At 46.0% G+C, this 16,951-nt stretch overlaps 2 protein-coding genes across 2 annotated transcripts; one reads left to right on the top strand and one right to left on the bottom strand.

The window, feature by feature from the left end:
• Positions 1–4,008: 4,008 nt before the first annotated feature.
• Positions 4,009–8,332, bottom strand: LOC121936050 (epididymal secretory protein 4-like). Its single transcript, XM_042477821.1, has 8 exons — positions 8,250–8,332; positions 7,547–7,773; positions 6,585–6,706; positions 6,315–6,382; positions 5,920–6,015; positions 5,250–5,351; positions 4,662–4,693; positions 4,009–4,151 (listed from the first exon to the last, which is right to left on the bottom strand). Exons 2-7 carry the CDS (start codon positions 7,643–7,645, stop codon positions 4,662–4,664), a joined length of 519 nt encoding a protein of 172 aa, XP_042333755.1. The 5' UTR covers positions 7,646–7,773; positions 8,250–8,332; the 3' UTR covers positions 4,009–4,151.
• An 809-nt stretch (positions 8,333–9,141) lies between these two features.
• LOC121936747 (ficolin-1-like) lies at positions 9,142–14,725 on the top strand. The gene is made up of 10 exons (XM_042479290.1): positions 9,142–9,261; positions 9,663–9,776; positions 10,053–10,106; positions 10,562–10,597; positions 11,293–11,328; positions 11,893–11,928; positions 12,060–12,187; positions 12,973–13,102; positions 13,368–13,502; positions 14,104–14,725. Exons 1-10 carry the CDS (start codon positions 9,150–9,152, stop codon positions 14,352–14,354), a joined length of 1,032 nt encoding a protein of 343 aa, XP_042335224.1. The 5' UTR covers positions 9,142–9,149; the 3' UTR covers positions 14,355–14,725.
• Positions 14,726–16,951: the final 2,226 nt, after the last annotated feature.

Raw genomic sequence — 16,951 nt, 5'->3', positions numbered from 1 at the left:
GATTTTACCTGATTTGGGTCTGACGGACCTCAGCACAGAACTGCAGAGGAAAAGAGAACATAATGTCAGAATGGGACTCAAGAAGAGGCAACCCAACCTTTTTGTTGCTAGCAGGAGCATGAGAGAATCTCATTAAAACATTCCCATGGAAACCAAGGGGGATGAGAAGAATCCTAAGACAACCATTTAGCTGTGTCTCTCTTACCAACTCGAGGTTTGTAGTCGATGTGTTTGGGGTTGAATCCGTATTTCAAAGCCAGCTCCTTCAGCCTCTTCTTCACGTCTCCCGGCACCTTTTTTCTCCTGGCTTCAGACATAAAGAAAGTCTCAGGTCAAGGGCTGACCATGGAAGGCCATTGCAAGCGGACAGAGATGCCAGGGGCTTTGCATTGCAAGATGTTCCCAAAGGAAGCCCCAAAGGTGCCATCCTTGGTGGCAAGAAAGCAAGGCACGAACCCAATAATCCCAACAAGCGGGTAGGAAAACGACTCTGGTTGTCTATATGTGGTTGTTGGATTGTGTAATATTTCTCCTAAAGTGGATTACACAACAAGGCTGAAGCAAACAGAGCTGAAAAAGCCAACGTCACAAAAGCTAAAAGACATCCCAACCTTGGTCCTGACTCCAAAACCCATCTGTCTGGTTGCAGAGGCCCAGCTTATTTCATTTCCCAAAAGCAAAACCCTATTTTTGCTGCTGCTCAGAGTTTAGTCTGCAAAGGAGCAGAAAGCGACAAGAGAGGAGAACTGGCAGGAATGTGATAACAGGGGCATTGCTATTAAGTGGAGACTTATTAATATATATTAATATATGTATATATTAATATACCGCTCCAGTAAGTTTATTATTGGATGCTGAGGAACATCAGGGTCCATGTGCCTGTGCTCGATGCCTGTTTTTCAGGTAGTAACGTAAAGACGATGGCTTGTGCCCCCTTTTTCGTCTCCTTGCATTGTGCCAACTCTGAAGCCTGCTTTGGAAACCTGTTCCCTTGAAGCGTATTTTTTCCCCTATGCATTAAAATAAAGCTTTTGTTGGATCTGCACCTTGTTGGGTTTGAGGTTCTCCAGGCAAGAGATTTGGCACAACGGTGTTTTCTCTGCCACATCCGCACTGCAGAAGTGATCCATTTTGAAGCCACTTTGGCTCAAGCCAAACCACTTTCTGGTCCCAAACATTTTGGATGAGGGAGACGTACCATAAAGAAACAAGGCCAGCGTTTTGGCGTGCTGAGCAAGAGTGATGTGATAGGTCTTGTAGTCCGTCTCCACGAACCTCAGGATGTCCTTGGCACCTGCGGAGCAAAAGGGCCACAAAATGGATGCTCAGAGATGAGCAAGAAGATGTTTTCCCCCAAAACTTTAATGGAGGCTGCTTTGCAAGATGCTTTGGAAGATAAAGCGTTGGAAAAAGAGGCCGCTTAGGCCTGACCTCATTCCTCCCCAAAAAAGAGAAGAATAAGAAAACATGTGGATAAATATTTGCAGAACGTTTTCATGCATTGATTTATCTGGAAAGATGGGGTTTGAGGTGGAAATTGCAGGACCTTAACTGGGGAAGAATGGGGCCAAGATGTTGCTGGAAAATGACTCAGGATGGCTTCAGAGCACTCAGTTATGCCTCTTTGGCTGCATCCGCACAGCCAAAATAATCCAGTTTGACAGCACTTTAACTGCCATGGCTCCATTCTAAGCTTTATAGTTTGCTGTGGCACCAGAGTTCTCTGGCAGAGAAGGCCAAATAGCTCCCAAAACTACAACCCCCTGAATTGCAAAGCATTGAGCCATGGCAGCTAAACTGGTGTCAAACTGGGTTATTTCTGCAGACGCTCATATGTAGAGTCCCCTATGGAACCGGTTTGAGTTTTGTCCAAGGCATAATACCTGCATTCAATTTTATGTGTATTGTATTATTACTTTGATTTTGCAATGGCCATTGGCCAAAAGCAATAAAGTATGTATGTATGATAATACCTGCATTCAATTTAAGTTTGAAGAAATGGAGTTGGAACAACTTTGCAATCTGACACGCAGTTACACAAGGTTGTAGTTCAACACAAGCGTGTTTTATCACACTTACTTGTTGTCATGAAAACTTTCTTAATAGCATGTAAATTTGTCTTCATTTCCTTGCAACGTCCGCGTCTGGAGAAGAGAGGAGCGATCATTGCATTTCCACGAAGGACAGCCTCACTCACATGATCACAACATCTCCTATCATCCCCAGTCCCTTAGCCTTGCGGATGGGGGCTGATGGGAATTACAAAAAAATCTGGGTTTTGCACAGGAAAATTAAATAGGGTTTATTTTTATTTTTATTTTGCATAGGATAATTCCCTGAAATAACTGCAAACAATTTGCACGGCTCCTTTAATCTCCCCAAGAGTCAGGACTGGAAACCTGTGACTCTGCAGGAAGCAAAGCGTAGCGAATATTTGCTCCAACTTTATTCACAAACGCAGAAGATAAGGTTTGCAGAAGCTCCCAAGAAACTTACTGGAGTTTTTCCACAACAAGGAACATGTCGCCGTTGCTGACAATCTCTATCGTATAGGCATACATTTCCTCCTTTATTCCATCTGCTCTTACCATGGCAATGGGATACCATTTCCCAGTCAGCTAAAAACAGGAGCAAATGGAGGGAAATGGTGATGGTGTTCTAGCCATATCTTCTGATGTCAGTCCTGGCCAAGCACTGGTGCAACCACAGATGGACCACAATGACCCACCATTATGTCAGGGGTTGGACTGGATGGCCCTTGCGGTCTGGTCTCTTCCAGCTCTATGATTCTATCAGTCCTGGCCGGACATCAGAATGACCACCACCACCTTCCTGATGTCAGTTCTGGCCAAACACTGGTGCAACCACACAAAGACCATAATGACCCACCATTAGATCAGTCCTGGTAAGACACCAGAATGACCACCACTACCTTTCTGATGTCAGCCTGGGCTGGACACTGGTGAAGCCACACATGGACCATAATAACCACCATTACCCTTCTGATGTCTGTCCTGGCCAAACATTGGTGCAACCACACATGGACCATAGTGATCCACCATTACCTTTCGAATGTCAGTCCTGGCCGAACACTGGTGCAGCCACAAATAGACCACAATGACCCTCCAGAGCTGCCTGGCTTCCATCCTTGAAACCCTTCCTCCTATGTCATTTGGGCCGGAGATCCCAGCCCTTCAATGCCACCTGACTTTATAACCTCCACTTGAGCGTTCCTCCCGAAAAGGTCGCGCAAGCCAGTCTGCTCCAATAAACTAGTTTTGCAAAAGGGAGTGTGTGTTTCTTTTCAGAAGTAATGGCTCGCTGGTGGTGGGCATTAGTATCTGGAGGCCTTTGGGACACAGTGTCCACTACGGTCCATTGCATCCCATAGAGACAAGGCCAGCTGGTCAACGGTCCAGTGGCCACAATTGCTGCTGTGCGTCCTCTTCTTGCCCAAAGCTCCTGATATGTCTGATAACGTCAATATTTTTCATGTTGCTTGAGTAATAGAAGGGAAACACCCCCCCCCCCAATGGGACTGGGCTTTATGTCTCACCACAGCCATCCAGGTAAAAGGAGGTTCTCCTTTAGGCATTAGATCCAAGGGCTATATCAACAACCTTCCCTACAGACACATATATTACTCAACCTCACTTGTGCAGTGTGTCCTTCTGATCATTTCCCCTTATTGCATTTCCCTTTATGCTTACTCTCTAAGTATTTGTCAGAAGCAAGGCCCTCCTGCTTTAGCCAATACTCTCAGTAGTAGCAGCAGCAGGTGTTGCAAAGGGCTATTGGAGTCTCTCTATATACTCACAAGGTACTAGATGGAGAAAAATATAGGAGAGAGCAGTTGCTGGTTTCTCTGGATTGTTGGCATTCTGCATATTCTGGGACTAGCCAGTGGTAAGCAATGCATTGCATGAACTATTGTATTTTGTAATTGTAATTTTTATAGTTAATGATAAGATACTTTATTGTTCTGTCCAAAGACCAATAAATCATTCCTTTATTTAAACAGAATTAGAGAAGCCAAGAAGTGGAGGATGGTGGGAAGGAGAAAAGGGGAAGGAGGCCGCAGCCACTGCGGTCATCTCTGCGTCCGGCCGGAAAGTCTGCAGATGGAAGTCCAGAGAGCTTTCGTGTTTTTCCTGCAAAAGGATACAAAGAGTCGTTCTTCTCTTTTATTCAAAGTCCTAGCCATGTTAGTCTCTTGCAGCTTAAAGAGGAGGGCACTTGCATATGTGAGTGTTAATATGAACCTCCAAGAATGTTTCAACTATAATGGGCTCTTGGTTTTGATGGAGTTTGGTTGCATGACCCTCCATGGGTACCAAAATGGACAGATGCTCAAGTCCCATTAAATAGACAAGTGCAATGGTGGCCCTGATCTAAAGTAGAGGGGCCTTGGGACAGGCAATGAGTGACTGCCCCACCAGCTATTCAACCCCATCTAAAGTACTAACCATTGTAGCCCACACCTTTTGCACGCCCCTATTGACATTGCCTTCCAAAATTGCAAATTGTTGCAAATGTAGAGGATTTGCATTCTACTGAGTTGTGGGACCTTGACCCCCCAAAATTGCCCCTGGGATTCTGCAGTGGATTCCCCCCGAAAAGCCCCAATGTCGACACCCATTCTTGACTTTTGCTCATTTTACCTAATTTCCAGCTGGCGGGTCGGTACACAAATCTGCAAAAGGGAAAAGAGACCAAGATGTGAAATGGGCTCCTGGGAGCGGGACCCTAATAAGGTTGCCAGCTTTTGAAAACAGGCCAGGCTCCTGTGCTATTAACAACAGCAGTAATCATATATGTTTAAAAGAGATGTGGATGCTTATTATTTATTATTATTATGGTCATCATCATTATTATTTGAATGTCTGAGGATCTCTAAATGCTAAGAGCCAGCGGGGCTGTTGCTGTTAACATTTTTGGGGCTAATTGTCTCCCAATTTCCATCTTCATTATTTTTAAGGGCTGTCAAACCCTGGTGTTCAGTCTGTTTGCAACAAAGTCTACCCCTTCCATCTGTATTTCTGCTTTGCATGCCTGTCTCCCTCTTTTCACGTTACAGTCTTTCTCAGCCTTTCAAGAAACACCTTTTCTTGGAAAAACAAAATAAACCCCTTTTTTGGCCAGTAGCTGAGGCTGCTGGGAGTTGCAATCCACAAACGTCCCTATCTTTTGCCTCTACTATTTGGTACATGGGGAAAGGGGGTTCGAAATGAAGCCTTGGTGGCTCTTACCCATATCATGGCGGTAGAAGAGACGCTCCGGGTTGAACTCCAGCTTCTCCACAAAAGCCATAAACTTTCTCTTCACGTGGTCTAGAACATCCTTTTGCCTTCCTGGGAAAGAGAAAGAGATGGAGGCGCCTTCAGAGATGATAGTTTCTGGGTCTGGATGGATGAACGGACGGATGGATGGATGGAAAAACACACAGACAGACAAATAGGTAGATGAACTGACTGATGGAAGGATGGACAGATGGATTGATAGACTGACTGACTGATGGATAGACGGATGGATGATAGATAGATAGATAGATAGACAGACAGACAGACTGATGGGCTGACAGATAGATGGATGGATAGTAAGACAGACAGATAAGTAGATAGGTGGATGGACAGATAGCCTATGACCAGTGCATAGTCTGCCTCACACGGTTCTTGTAAAAGTAACTTTAGATTTGTCCATGCCCTTTAATCATGTGAGATAATTCAAAAATGTTATCCTTAGGGAGTGAGAAAATCCCCCAAATTTCTCATTTTGAGGGCGATGGCATTAACATTGGGAGCGGAAAGACAATTTATGCTATTTCAACCTCTCCAAAATAGGAGTTTGGGGAAGAGTGGCACGCGAACGCAGCCGCCCATCGCATGGCATGGCATTGCATCGCGTGCCGGCTGCTCCTACCTTGAAGGTTGAGGTAGACAAGCTTCTCGCTGGTGAAATGGATGATGAGGTACGTGTCATAGTCAGTGTCCACGATGCGAATGGTGGTCAACCCCTCTGTGGAAAGGAGGCCAAAGTTAGAAATCAACGTTCTGTCAATCAAGAAAGAGGTTGGGGGACCATATTCCTCCAGCTGCAATTGGACATTTGGGGGGAGGAGCTGGGTGGACCATGGTTTCCATGCACCTGGAAGGTGGATGCAGGACTTCTCCCCAAAAACCCAGTCCAAGATGGTCAAGAACAGCTGGAGACACTTGGGTCCCATGGTGAGGACAGAGGCAGAGGTATGGACAGGCCTTCTGTCCTGGCATCCATCTCTCCTCTGACCCACAAGATGGAGAAACCCCTTCATTTACCATCCATGCTGAAGACGCTGGGGCTCACAGTGTGCAAAACAACCTTTTGGATCTTGCAGGTTCCAAATCTGGAAAGGAAAGGAGGGCCACGGTTGTTAGGTGCCACACATTGCTATGGAACCATGGGGTTTGTAGTCTGTTGAGGGGCCATAGGGCTCTCTGAGAGAGAAGAGTAAACATCTCACAAACCCCACAATTCCATAGTAACGCACAAAGCACACTGGTCAGTGGAAGTGACTGGCACAAAAGGACACCATCCACAAAACTTACCGGGGGATCTCTACTTTGAGAAGGATATCTCCATTCTCCGAGGGCTCTATTGTGTATGCGTAGTTTGGCCTCGGCATGAATTCACGTTTCGCTGTGATGATGGGGTACCATTTCCCTGCAAGCTTTAGAGAGAGAGAGAGAGAGAGAAAGAAAGAAAGAAAGAAAGAGAAGGGTCTGACATTAAAAGAATGAAAATAAAAATCCAGAAAGACAACTCAGTACAGAGGAGATTCAGGCAGAGGAGACCAGAAGTAGACCTCTCCAAAGTCATTCAAAGCAACAATGGCAAAGGCTTGGCTTTGGACTCTGGGCCATTTGGGAAAAGAGGGAAGGTGTGCAAATTATATATATATATATATATATATATATGCGCATATGCATGCACACACCAACCAACCAATGGTTGCACATCTAGGATGGCCATTGTTGCTTTTCCAAGGTCTGAAGACCTTCCTTTGTACTTTCCAATTTGGCAGGGAAAGTCCCCATTGCTGCTGATCCTTTTCCATCCCATTTTCTCATCTGCTTTGAAACTGTCCCAGTTTCTCTTTCCTCCTCCAACTTTCCCCTTCATTTTGCTGCCAACTGAGTCCCAATTGCAAAAGCAGTTTGCAGACCATTAACTTGGGGGCGGGGGTGTGTGGTGGAATAGGAGAGGCATGAAAAGCGCATGCTCCTTTCCCATAGACTCAGGCAAAAGCAACCTGCCACAGCCTCTGTTGGGTTGTGCATTCATCAATTAACTTGGGAACATAGGGGCACATTTTCCCCCCTTTTTACGATGTTGTTGTTGTTGTTGTTGTGTGCCTTCAAGTCATTTCCAACATACGGCAACTCCAAGGGGGGTTTCATGGCAAGATTGGTTCAAGGGAGCAACAACAGCAAGTCACCTGCGGCCATTATTTTTGGTTCCTTCATGTCCAGCGATAACCCTGCCTTTGGCCATCACTCCAAACCCTTACCTTTTGCACATCCAAATTTTCCACCACGGGGACATTGGTGTCCGCGCCAACTGAACACAGCCATGCGAGTGTGAGGCTCAGGAGCGTAACTCCCATCATTGCAGGTGTCGCTTCCTTGCGCTACCGGCGGAGGAGCCTTTTTCCCCCAAAGGTTTGAGACTTACTCTCTCCTCACATCCCCAAATTTTATCTGTGCGGCAGAAATTTTGGGAACGGTTCCAGTCGTGCTGTTAAAAAAAAACAGGAGGTTAGGAAAGGGAATCATCGTCGTGTATTTTTCATATCAGTTCCCTTTCAGAAGTAAATTTCCTTATTCATTTATAATGGGACTCGAGGCGGGGAGCAGCATTTCAAAACAGTAGACATTAAAACTACACTATAAACGTTAAGTGAAGGTATAAAATGTACAATTAAACCACCAAATAATTTAAAAATTTTAAAATACATTAAAAAGAACAAAAGCTATATACAGACCCTTTAAAAGCTTTAAAACCAGCATTACATGACATTAAGAGTCCAGACCCCTAATGCTGACCCTGACTCCGACCCTATCTCCTCCCAAAAGACCGCTTTGGAGACCCTTCATCCCTCCCTTGGTCCAAGGAGAGGACGGTCCAGAGCATTTGGTGGACCAAGGGCCACAGTGCCCCTCTTTGGGCCGCTCCATCTCTGCTCTTCTCAGCTGCCAGAACCATCTCTGTACCTTTGGATTCAGACCTTCGCACTGCAACTGCCGCTCCTCATTCCTCGCCTTCCAATTGTCATTCAACCATCATTTTCTCTCTCTCCAGCCAATCAACAGCCAACGTGCTCCAGTCTGGTCCCGCCCCCTCCTCCTCCTCTATGTTCTCACCTTATTTCCACTAATATACTACCCTATAAAAAGCCCCTTACCACCTTTGTTCTAATATCCAAACCAGTACAAATGTGTTAGAGAGAGCGAATCCCAAACTTTGGTCCTCCGGGTGTTTTGGACCCCAGTTCCCAGCATTCCTGCTAGCTGGGGCTTCTGGGAGTCGGAGTCCAAAAAAGCTGGAGGAGCAAAGTTTGGGAACTATTGAGATGGACCAAACACAGCATATTTATCTTCAATAATATGCAAGGGAGAAGATGGGGACCTTTTTTATCTGGAGCCTCTGAAAACATGCAGCTAAGAGTGCATGAGATGTGCATCTTCCCCTCTTTCCAAACTATAGCAGGAGTGATCCATTTGTGGAGCAAAGAACTACTATTGAACCAACTGCGGTCATTAATGAAGGCTATTTCTGCATCAAAAAGGAGTTGGGTTAGTTGGCCTTTGGGTTCTAGCTCTGATTCTGTGGTTATATCTTGCCCAAAGAAGTCTAGATGGTGGTGGATAGAGCTGGCCTCGTGCAACTGGTTTCTTTCCCTTGCAATCTATCTGGGAGATGGCCCAGAGCCCTCTTTTGATTGAGTATTTTGAATTGCGCGAAGGCTTCGGTCCACAAGCGAGTGTGCAAATGGTTTGGTCTTGCGTCAGTGTTGCAGTGGATGAGGAAGAAGGAAGAGGAGGCCTCAGGTGTTGCAATTGTGTTGACTTTACGTTGCCTTCCTCTTTCTCTATAAAAGCTCAAGAGGGTTGATGCCAGGAGACGTGTCCGAGGGGCAACCGCGAGACATGGCCCCAATTCACCTCTTTTCTATGCTCTGGCTGGCGGCCATTGCTGGTGCTTTTGCCGGTGACACCTGCCCAGGTGAGTCTTGCATCTGCCTTTGGAGAAGGCAGTCCAACTTACCAAGTGATGGACGTTGCAAAGGGATTTGGATAGGAGTTTGCAGACCTTTTAAATAAGAGCCCCTTGGCAGAGGGTTGCATTTTTAAAATGACTTCATCTATGCAACCTCATGAGAGCTTTGTGACAATGCAGAGGGTTCATTCTTTAAAACTTTGTCCATATAACCTCATGATGAGAGCTAGAAGCTTGAGAAAGCTGACTGTCTGCTGCATCGCAGAAGCAGGTTTCCAAGGGAGGGATGCACAGCAGCCATGATGGGAAGGAAGCGCATGCAAAACTGGGAAGGAGGGGCCTTGAGTTTTGGGGAGACACTACTGGGACCCTTCCTGGGAGTGATGGTCTTTGTTGTCCCTCCACAGATGTGCAGATCGTGGGTCTGGCCGGAGAAGAGAAGCTGGCCATCCTGAGGGGCTGTCCAGGGGTCCCTGGCCCAGTGGGGCCCCAAGGCGACCCAGGCGTCTCTGGCGCAAGAGGTGCGTCCTTTGCAAAAGGGGTCCAAATGGGAATAAAGGGGTGCTGGGCTCAGACAGGGACCCTGTCTCTGGCTTCTTGGGAACCCAAGGCAATGTTTGCAAAAGGCTGTGTGGACATTGGAGGAAACATCTCCAGTGGTTGCAAATGGAGTGACCACAAGGAAGGCTTCTGTGCATGCTCTCTGGCACGGCAGTCCTGCCTTCCTTTTAAAACACTACTTTGACCTTCCTTCCTTCCTTCCTTCCTTCCTTCCTTCCTTCCTTCCTTCCCAATAGGAGAAAAGGGTTCTGCAGGCTTTCCTGGGAAAAGTGGACCTCCCGGATCCAAAGGTAACATGACAAAAGATACCGACTTCTTTCTTATTTGTTAATAAATAATTGATGTCCTTAACCTATATCCAAGTCAAATCTAACCAAAGAGGTTCAGAACAACGTAAAGCACCAAGCATGATTTGCACAGACTCAAAACATGTTGAATAATTCAGTATAAATAATTTATAAGAATAATAAACATTATAAAGAATAATAATGGAGACCCAACCTGTATTAATTTGACAGCATGAAGCCATTTAAAACCAGTTTGAGATGATTTAAAACCATGCAGTTTGGAGAGAGTTTGGGAAAGTGTATTCCTTCACTGATCCCATAATTATTTATATATCATTAAAGTGATTATACAGAGCTAGCATTTGATCTACTGGAGAAAGAATACCTTGGTTACCTTTCTTGGAGATGTTGGCCCATTCTTTTTATTTAATTTCCCCCTCTGTTTGCCTTTAATGCAGGAGACAAGGGTGAGCCAGGTGCCCACGGAGCAAAAGGTAAGAACAAGTAAATGAGGCAACTTTTGGACTCCAAAAAGTTTGGGGCCCATCTCTGCATTTGCAATGAAGCCAGAGGCTTCACTCTATTGACGGGAGTCTCCTTTTTCCTCTCCTTGGTTTGCAATGAGCAACATGTTGCAGCATTTTGTTGCAGCACAGAGAGGTCCATATTTGCAATTCCAGACTCCAGATACACACCAAGAAAAAGGAAGTTGAGGCTGTTTTGGGGAAAACCCCAAAGTTTGCAGAAATACTAGCAATATTTGGCAAAGGTGAAGGAAGAAAACTGGATGGAAAGTGCTTCGGTAACCAAAGAATGCTGTCTTCTGGGAGAGAAGGATGGAGAATTGAGCTTGTTTCACTCTGAGTCCATTTTGCTCCAAGGTCTTACTTAAGGGGCTGGAATCGCAGGGGATTTTGGGAGCTGTTCTCCAAAAATAGGGACTTTCCAAGGCATTGCTCCATTACCCTTCCCTTTTCTGGCTTCAGACCATTAAGAGATTGAAGAAGAAGCTGGAAGCTGGTCTGGGAGAATCAGGAAAAGCAAAGGGTTGACTCAGTCCAGGAATGGAGAGCTTTGCTTTGGCTTTGGTTATTGGGGTCTTTAATTTGTTGGGAGAGGTGTATGCATCATGCATCTGCAAAATGTCAGCAGAAACTGGAATATTGTGGGGTTTTCCTCTTCTTTGCAGGAGAAAAGGGAGAGACGGGACCCCCGGGGAAAATAGGTGAGTATATATGGAGGGCCCACGGTGGTCCTTGACTCGGAGACAAGGGCCAGAGAGATGGCAGGGTCTCCTCTGGCTGGTTGGCTAGTCAGGCATCTGGCTAAATTAGCTAAGTAGCTAACTTATTAGCTAGACAGCTAAGTGGATAGTAGTCGGTCAGTCAATCATCTGGCTAATTTAGCTAGGTAGGTAACCAATTAGCTAGATCACTAAGTGAATAGTTATTTAGTCAGTGTGTAGAGAGACCTTGTAGCACCTTTGAGTCTCAAACTGAAAGGAAGATGTTGAGCTTTCCTAGGCTTCAGTCTACTTCCTCAGATACAGTTAGAGTTATTTAGTCAGTCACTCCGTCATCTTGCTGCGTTAGCTAGATAGTTAACTAATTAGCTAGATAGCTATGTGGTTGGATAGGTTTCTAGTTATCTTGCCACTTATTTAACATAGTAGGTAGTTAGCTGCTTTGCTTGCTAGTTTGTCATTTCCTTAGCTTGCTGGTTAGTTAAATGGTTGTTTCTGGACTCTCCGACTCCAACTCCAGTCTTTCTGGTTGTGTCTTTCTTGCAGCACAGCAAGAGCTGAATGAAGTCCAGTGTGGACAAGGTAAGGGCCAACCCAACTGACCATCCTCCAAAGCTGGGATTCTTCCAGTCCCTGCAGCTGCCGGTGGGACTGGAGCCTGTTGAGATGCCCCCATCATGGCTGTTGTTGTGTTGCTTGTGACTTTTGCCCAGGTGCCAGAAACTGCAAAGACCTCTTGGCCAAAGGAGTAGTCCTGAGCGGATGGTACACCGTCTACCCCCAGAACTGTCAGCCCCTGATGGTGCTTTGCGACATGGACACGGACGGAGGAGGATGGGTCGTAAGTCCAGGTTCAGGGTGGCTCAAGGGTGGGGAACAAAGACAAGGGTTTTTATTAACTTCCTAGTGAGCATGGGCAAGATTTCCAGCCCTATTCCTGGACAATGTTGCCATTAAAAAAAAACTCAAAAAGGCAAGCTAGACCAGATGACCACTGGACTTCCTTCCAGCTCTATGGTTTCCTTTCTAGGAGTGGTGGAAGCCTTCCATCATATCTTTCCTTGCACATCAATGCTTGGCTGTGCATCCTTCCTCAAACAATTTAGGTGGACCCTTAGTGACTTCTCTGGGGAGCAGTGAGAAGATGCTTTCAAATGTATTACACAGGATCATAGAGTTGGAAAAGGAACCCCAAGGGCCATCTAATCCAACCTTATACCAGTGCAGGAATCCCACAGTTAAAGCATTCCTGAGATGTGGCCACCCAACTATTGTTTAAAGACCTCCAAAGATGGACAGTCCACCCGTCCACCACCTCCTTCCTAAGTAATTGTTTCCACTATCAGTCGGGATGTTCTTCCTAATGTTTAGGTGGAACCTTGTAACTGGAACCCATTGCTCCAGGTCTCAGGAGGACCAGAAAAGAAGCTAGCTCTATCTTCTCCAGGGATGGCTGCATCAAGTCCCATCTCAGCCTTCTCTTCTCCAGGCTTCTCCTATGCAAACCCCTTTAATCCGTTCCTCATGGGGCTTGGTCTCCAGGTCTTTCACTATCTTGGCCACCTTTCTCCAGAGGCCATGTGCCAGATTTCTTTCCATGATGGTCCAACGTTTGCTTCCTTGCAGGTGTTCCAAAGGCGGGCGGATGGTTCTGTGGATTTTTACCGGGATTGGAACACTTACAAAAGGGGCTTTGGAAGCCAGATGACAGAGTTCTGGCTCGGAAATGACCACCTCAGCCTCTTGACCTCTTTGGGTAAGTTGCATATCTTTTCTTCCTTCACTCTCGGCCTCAGAGGAAGGAAGAAAACCCCATGATAGGATTGCCTTAAGTCTACGATGACTTGAATGGCACACAAAAGGAAACATATACAGAAAGACCGGTGGAGTAATGTAGGAAGATTGCATGACTTGGGCAACCTTTGCAAACTTTAGGGATTGAGGCAGGATGGCGGCGTGATAAAACTTCATCTGAAACTACTCTAAACTCTTTCCCTTCTCTTTCTCTTTGTTCTGGATAGGAGAGAACGAGTTGCGCGTTGACCTCACTGATTTCGACAACCAACACACATTCGCCAAATACACAGCCTTCAGGATTTCGGGAGAAACGGATCAGTACCGGCTGACGTTTGGGAGCTTCGTGGAAGGAACGGCAGGTACTTATTTGGAGGATTTCCTCCCTTGCTTTTTGTGGCTAGGAAAGGAATGAGAATGTGGATTATTATAGCACCAAAAATACGGGCCATTTTACAATTACTTCTGATTGATCCAAAGGAAGAAAATACCCATTGAGATGCAGCATCATAGTGACATGGGTTGAGCATTAACAGTAGGACTCCAAGCAAAAATAATATGTGAAGTCGAAGGCTTTCATAGCCGGCATCCATAGTTTTTTGTGGGTTTTTCAGGCTATCTTCTTCCAGCAAATGGCCATGGAGCCCGAAAAACCCACAAAAAACAATAGAAAACAATATCTCTGTGCAGAAATGTTGTTTTCTGGGTAGGAAATGCTGTCACTGAGAACGTATAAAATGCCCTTTCTGTGGCTGAAGTACCATTTTCCGCACAGTGTGAATTTTGCACAGAATAAGTCCTGGTCTACGAAAACCTCACAGTTTTTGGAAACTTTCTCACAGGAGGAAGACATTTGCAGAAATTACTCATTGCTTCATTCAAGGGCTAGCTTAGTGATGATTTACATGCTTCGTTGGCACTTAAAGTAACTGGTGTTTTCTGCCGCTGCCTCTTTCTTCCCAGGGGACTCTTTCTCCGGCCACAACAACATGCCTTTCTCCACCAAAGACAAGCAACAGGACCCTGGGAACAACAAATGCGCTGAGACGTACAAAGGCGCCTGGTGGTACAACGCCTGCCACAATTCCAACCTCAATGGGATTTACTACCTGGGAGCCCACCAGTCCTTTGCTGATGGAGTGAACTGGAGAACCGGCAAAGGGTACAACTATTCCTACAAGCGTTCAGAGATGAAGTTCAGGCCCTTGGTTTAGCCATCTGCAATGCTGGCCTTCGTTCTTATGGGACACAAATCCAGTTTCTTGGATGGCACAGAGTTCATCCACGCTCCCTTGTTTGTAGCCATCTGACGCGGCGTAGAAAAGAGACGCGACCTTAGGATGCGGAAAAGAAAGGCAATTTTATTCTTGAAAACAGGATGACATGTTTCGGCCTGGAAATATTTTTATTGCTTCCTCCAGGGACTTTGAAAAGAAAAGGGGACAATGTGATTATATCAAGAGATATAATCGGTTGTGCGTACATGTATCTTACATGCGAATCAACTCTATGTGCAATTGTGCATGCATCTTACTGATTGCCTATGAGTTGTCTTGATTTAAAGTCCATATTAATCAAAGTAATAAACCGGCATATTAAGCAAAACTATTTACATTGCAGTTTCAAAAATCAGCTTCTAAAAAAGAGTGTTTGCAAAGCTTACACGCTGGCACTGTCTGTTTACTGTTCCCTGTTGCTTTAGTACCTAGGCTAAGGCCCCAGTTTTCTGCAACACAGTGCAATAGTTCTGCATCAGGAACGCTGCTATAATTGGCCATTCAATACTCCTGGACCTACCATTGAGACTCTCCAGCTCCCCCCAAAATGGTCATTGGTAGAAAGCAGGAGGATCAGGGAGGCATCTGGCTGTAGCCAGGCACAAGAACGTAGAATTATAGATTTAGAAGGGACCCTAAAAGGCCATCTAATCCAAGCCCCTGCCATGCAGGATATATGCAACTACAGCACTCTGGAAAGATGCCCATCCAACCTTAAAGGCCTCCAAAGAAGGAGAGTCCACCGCCCTTCGAGGCAGTCTGCATTTCAGTGTCAAATAGTCAAGAAGTCCTTCCAAATGTTTAGGTGGGATTTCTTATTTTGCCATTTGTACCCCATGATTTGTGTCCTAGCAGCAGAAAACAAGCTCACGCCAAAGGATGACCTCCTGCCAAGTTCCTCCAGGGAGGTGGCCATGGATGGTTTAGTCATGAGCCAAACACCCAGAGGACCCAAGTTTGGGAATCACTAATGTAAACCACCCTGGGTTCATGCTCCTCCATTCTACAGATGAGCGGCTTGCAGCAGCCCAATAGCAAATCTGGGTTGTTGCAAGGGATGGAAGAGAATAGCCACCTCCATCACAACCAAACACTAGACAGGCATTCTGTAGATACAAGGTGGACTTATACTATACTACTAGCAAGATGCTAGCCCTAGGATGTCATTTCAAATTCCGTCAAAGCACTGGGAAGTTTTTGGTCATGTTCCAGGTTGACACTGACCCTTCAGACATGCTGGGCTTGGAGAGATCTGACCACAGCACCTGTCCTTGGCATCCACAGCGGGTGGGTTGCCCTGGGCACACCATGTTCCCGAAGGAGATTTAGAACGTGCCCACCACCGTTGAGTAATTATATCTCAATAGTAACAGCCTCTCTCCACCCACCGTTTGTTCTCAACACACCTCCGTTCCTGGAGATAAGGTGGACCAACTCAGATCGACTTTGGGAAATTATATTAAGCCAGTGGTGAGGTTCTTCTCAGCCATTTGCAAAAGCTTTCCCCGTCTGGAAGACTGAAGAATGACGATTTCAGCTGTGAATGCTGTGCTCTTGAGCATTGCACTCTCCTCTCTCGGTTTGCTTTGTGCTTCGCTTGACATCCCTGTGCAGCCAGATTTCAACTGGAGAAAGGTAATGGCCAAAGGGTCTCCCAAGGATGCCAGGATGGCGCATCTTTGTGGAAGATGGTCTCAGCTCAGGGAACCTCTTTCCTGGTGGTGATGCTTTTGTGATTTGAATGTGGCAGGTCCTACAGAGTTATGGGTTGGGACAAGTGGAGCTTGGAGAAGATCAACTCCCAGAATGGGGTTGGATTGGATGGTCTTTGGGGGGTACCCTCCAAGTCTATGGTTCCGTGATCGGACACCACTGCCATCTGCAAGGGCACTTTGGTTTCTCTTTCCTTCTGCGCCAAGACCAGCGGTTTCTTCTTTGTCTGAATTGCCTCCTCTCTCAATCCAGTCCTTGCATCTGCAGCAGCTTTCCTAAGGCTTGAGAGATGCTGGGCAAAGGGTGCCACTAATGGTCCTCAAGGAGCATTCCCTGATTTCAAGAAATTATTCATGATTCACTGATTTTTTGTTTTCAAAGATTGCTGGGAAATGGTATCCTGCTATGACAGTGAAGCAGTTCCCTTCGGAGAGAGCAGTCTATGCCTACACCATTCAGCCCTTAAGCAATGGAGACATCGTCCTCAAAGTAGAAATCCCCCGGTAAGTAGGGCTTTGTGTATTGGTTGCGCCCACACTGCAGAAATAATCCAGTTTGACACCACTTGAACTGCCACGGCTCAACACTGTGGAATTATGGGATTTGTAGTTCAGTGAGAACTTTAGCCCTCTCTTCCAGACAGCTCTGGCTCTACAACAAACTGCAAATCTCAGTTTTCCAGATGAACCGTGACTGTTAAAGTGGTCTCAAACTGGATTATTTCTGTGGTGCTGATGCAGCCATTCTGTGAGCCTGAGCAGATGGAAAAGGTTAAACTCAAAAAGTAGCAGGCTTTCCAGACATTCAGTTCCCATATCCCT

The sequence above is a fragment of the Sceloporus undulatus genome, chromosome 7 (assembly GCF_019175285.1).
Source record: "Sceloporus undulatus isolate JIND9_A2432 ecotype Alabama chromosome 7, SceUnd_v1.1, whole genome shotgun sequence".
Lineage (NCBI taxonomy): Eukaryota > Metazoa > Chordata > Lepidosauria > Squamata > Phrynosomatidae > Sceloporus > Sceloporus undulatus.
The sequence above is the reverse complement of the archived record's forward strand: the minus strand, read 5'-3'. Positions and strand labels throughout refer to the sequence as shown.

What these genes read in the sequence shown, in the direction of transcription:
- LOC121936747 (XM_042479290.1), top strand. Translation starts at nt 9,150, where the DNA reads ATGCCAGGAGACGTGTCCGAGGGGCAACCGCGAGACATGGCCCCAATT. An exon ending in AGGCGTCTCTGGCGCAAGAG is followed by an intron (nt 9,777 to 10,052) that starts GTGCGTCCTTTG and finishes CCTTCCCAATAG; the next exon opens with GAGAAAAGGGTTCTGCAGGC. An exon ending in CGGACGGAGGAGGATGGGTC is followed by an intron (nt 12,188 to 12,972) that starts GTAAGTCCAGGT and finishes GCTTCCTTGCAG; the next exon opens with GTGTTCCAAAGGCGGGCGGA.
- LOC121936050 (XM_042477821.1), bottom strand. Translation starts at nt 7,645, where the DNA reads ATGATGGGAGTTACGCTCCTGAGCCTCACACTCGCATGGCTGTGTTCA. An exon ending in CAGCGTCTTCAGCATGGATG is followed by an intron (nt 6,016 to 6,314) that starts GTAAATGAAGGG and finishes TCCTTTCCACAG; the next exon opens with AGGGGTTGACCACCATTCGC. An exon ending in CTTCTACCGCCATGATATGG is followed by an intron (nt 4,694 to 5,249) that starts GTAAGAGCCACC and finishes TCCCTTTTGCAG; the next exon opens with ATTTGTGTACCGACCCGCCA.